Source organism: Aptenodytes forsteri, unplaced genomic scaffold (genome assembly GCF_000699145.1).
Source record: "Aptenodytes forsteri isolate BGI_AS27 unplaced genomic scaffold, ASM69914v1 Scaffold475, whole genome shotgun sequence".
Classification (NCBI taxonomy): domain Eukaryota; kingdom Metazoa; phylum Chordata; class Aves; order Sphenisciformes; family Spheniscidae; genus Aptenodytes; species Aptenodytes forsteri.
The window spans coordinates 12,305-12,995 of NW_008794113.1; the positions used below are offsets into that span (position 1 = coordinate 12,305).

The window sequence follows — 691 nt, forward strand, 5'->3', positions numbered from 1 at the left end:
GGGGCGGGAGGGTGGTGCCCGGCACGGGGTGGGGGGCAGAAGGGGGTGCCCAGCACAGGACAGGGGGCAGGAGGGGGTGTCCAGCAGGGACGGGGGGCTGCGCTGCCGCGGTGCTGAGCCCGTCCCCCGCAGGCAGCTGCTTCCTGCGCCTGGTGGACGTGGTGCCGGTGGAGAACGAGGATGGGGCCGGCATGCCGTTCAATGTTCATCCTGAACTTCGAGGTGGTGATGGAGAAGGAGCGCCCGGGCTCGCCCGACAAGGACACCAACCACTGGGTCACCCCCGCCAACTGGTTCCCCGCAGGTAGGGCCAGCGCCAGGGCACGGGGTGCGTGGCACGGCTTGGGGGTCTTGTGCCGGCACCACTGCGCTGGGTGCAGCGCTGGGGCTGCCAGGACCCCAGCTCCTGCAGACCCCACGTCCCGGGTGCCAGGCCCTGCTGAAAGCGCCGTGCGGGGGGGGCCCTTCCCCTCCCGCCATCCAGGGCGCAGCAAGTCCTTCAGGCTGAAGCTGCCGGCGCACTGGCGGGCAGCAAGCAGCAAGCAGTCGCTGCCGCAGGAGCCGCCCGACGCCGTCGTCGTGGACTTCTCCAAGCAGAGCAGCGAGTCCGGCCCCGAGGAGGCCACCTCCTCGCTGGAGCCCAGCTGCCCGGGGGGTGCCCAGCCCGAGGACGAGGCGGCGCTGGTGGGGG

General features: G+C 72.8%; 1 protein-coding gene across 1 annotated transcript in view; it reads left to right on the plus strand.

Annotated features, from left to right (window-relative positions):
• The window catches only part of LOC103896024 (potassium voltage-gated channel subfamily H member 2-like), a gene marked incomplete at both ends in the record, with an annotated part of 31,382 nt that overhangs the window by 8,815 nt on the left and 21,876 nt on the right, over positions 1-691 (plus strand). Inside the window, 2 exon segments of the mRNA XM_019471120.1 lie at positions 133-194; positions 196-304. Coding sequence (XP_019326665.1) covers positions 133-194; positions 196-304 — 171 coding nt within the window.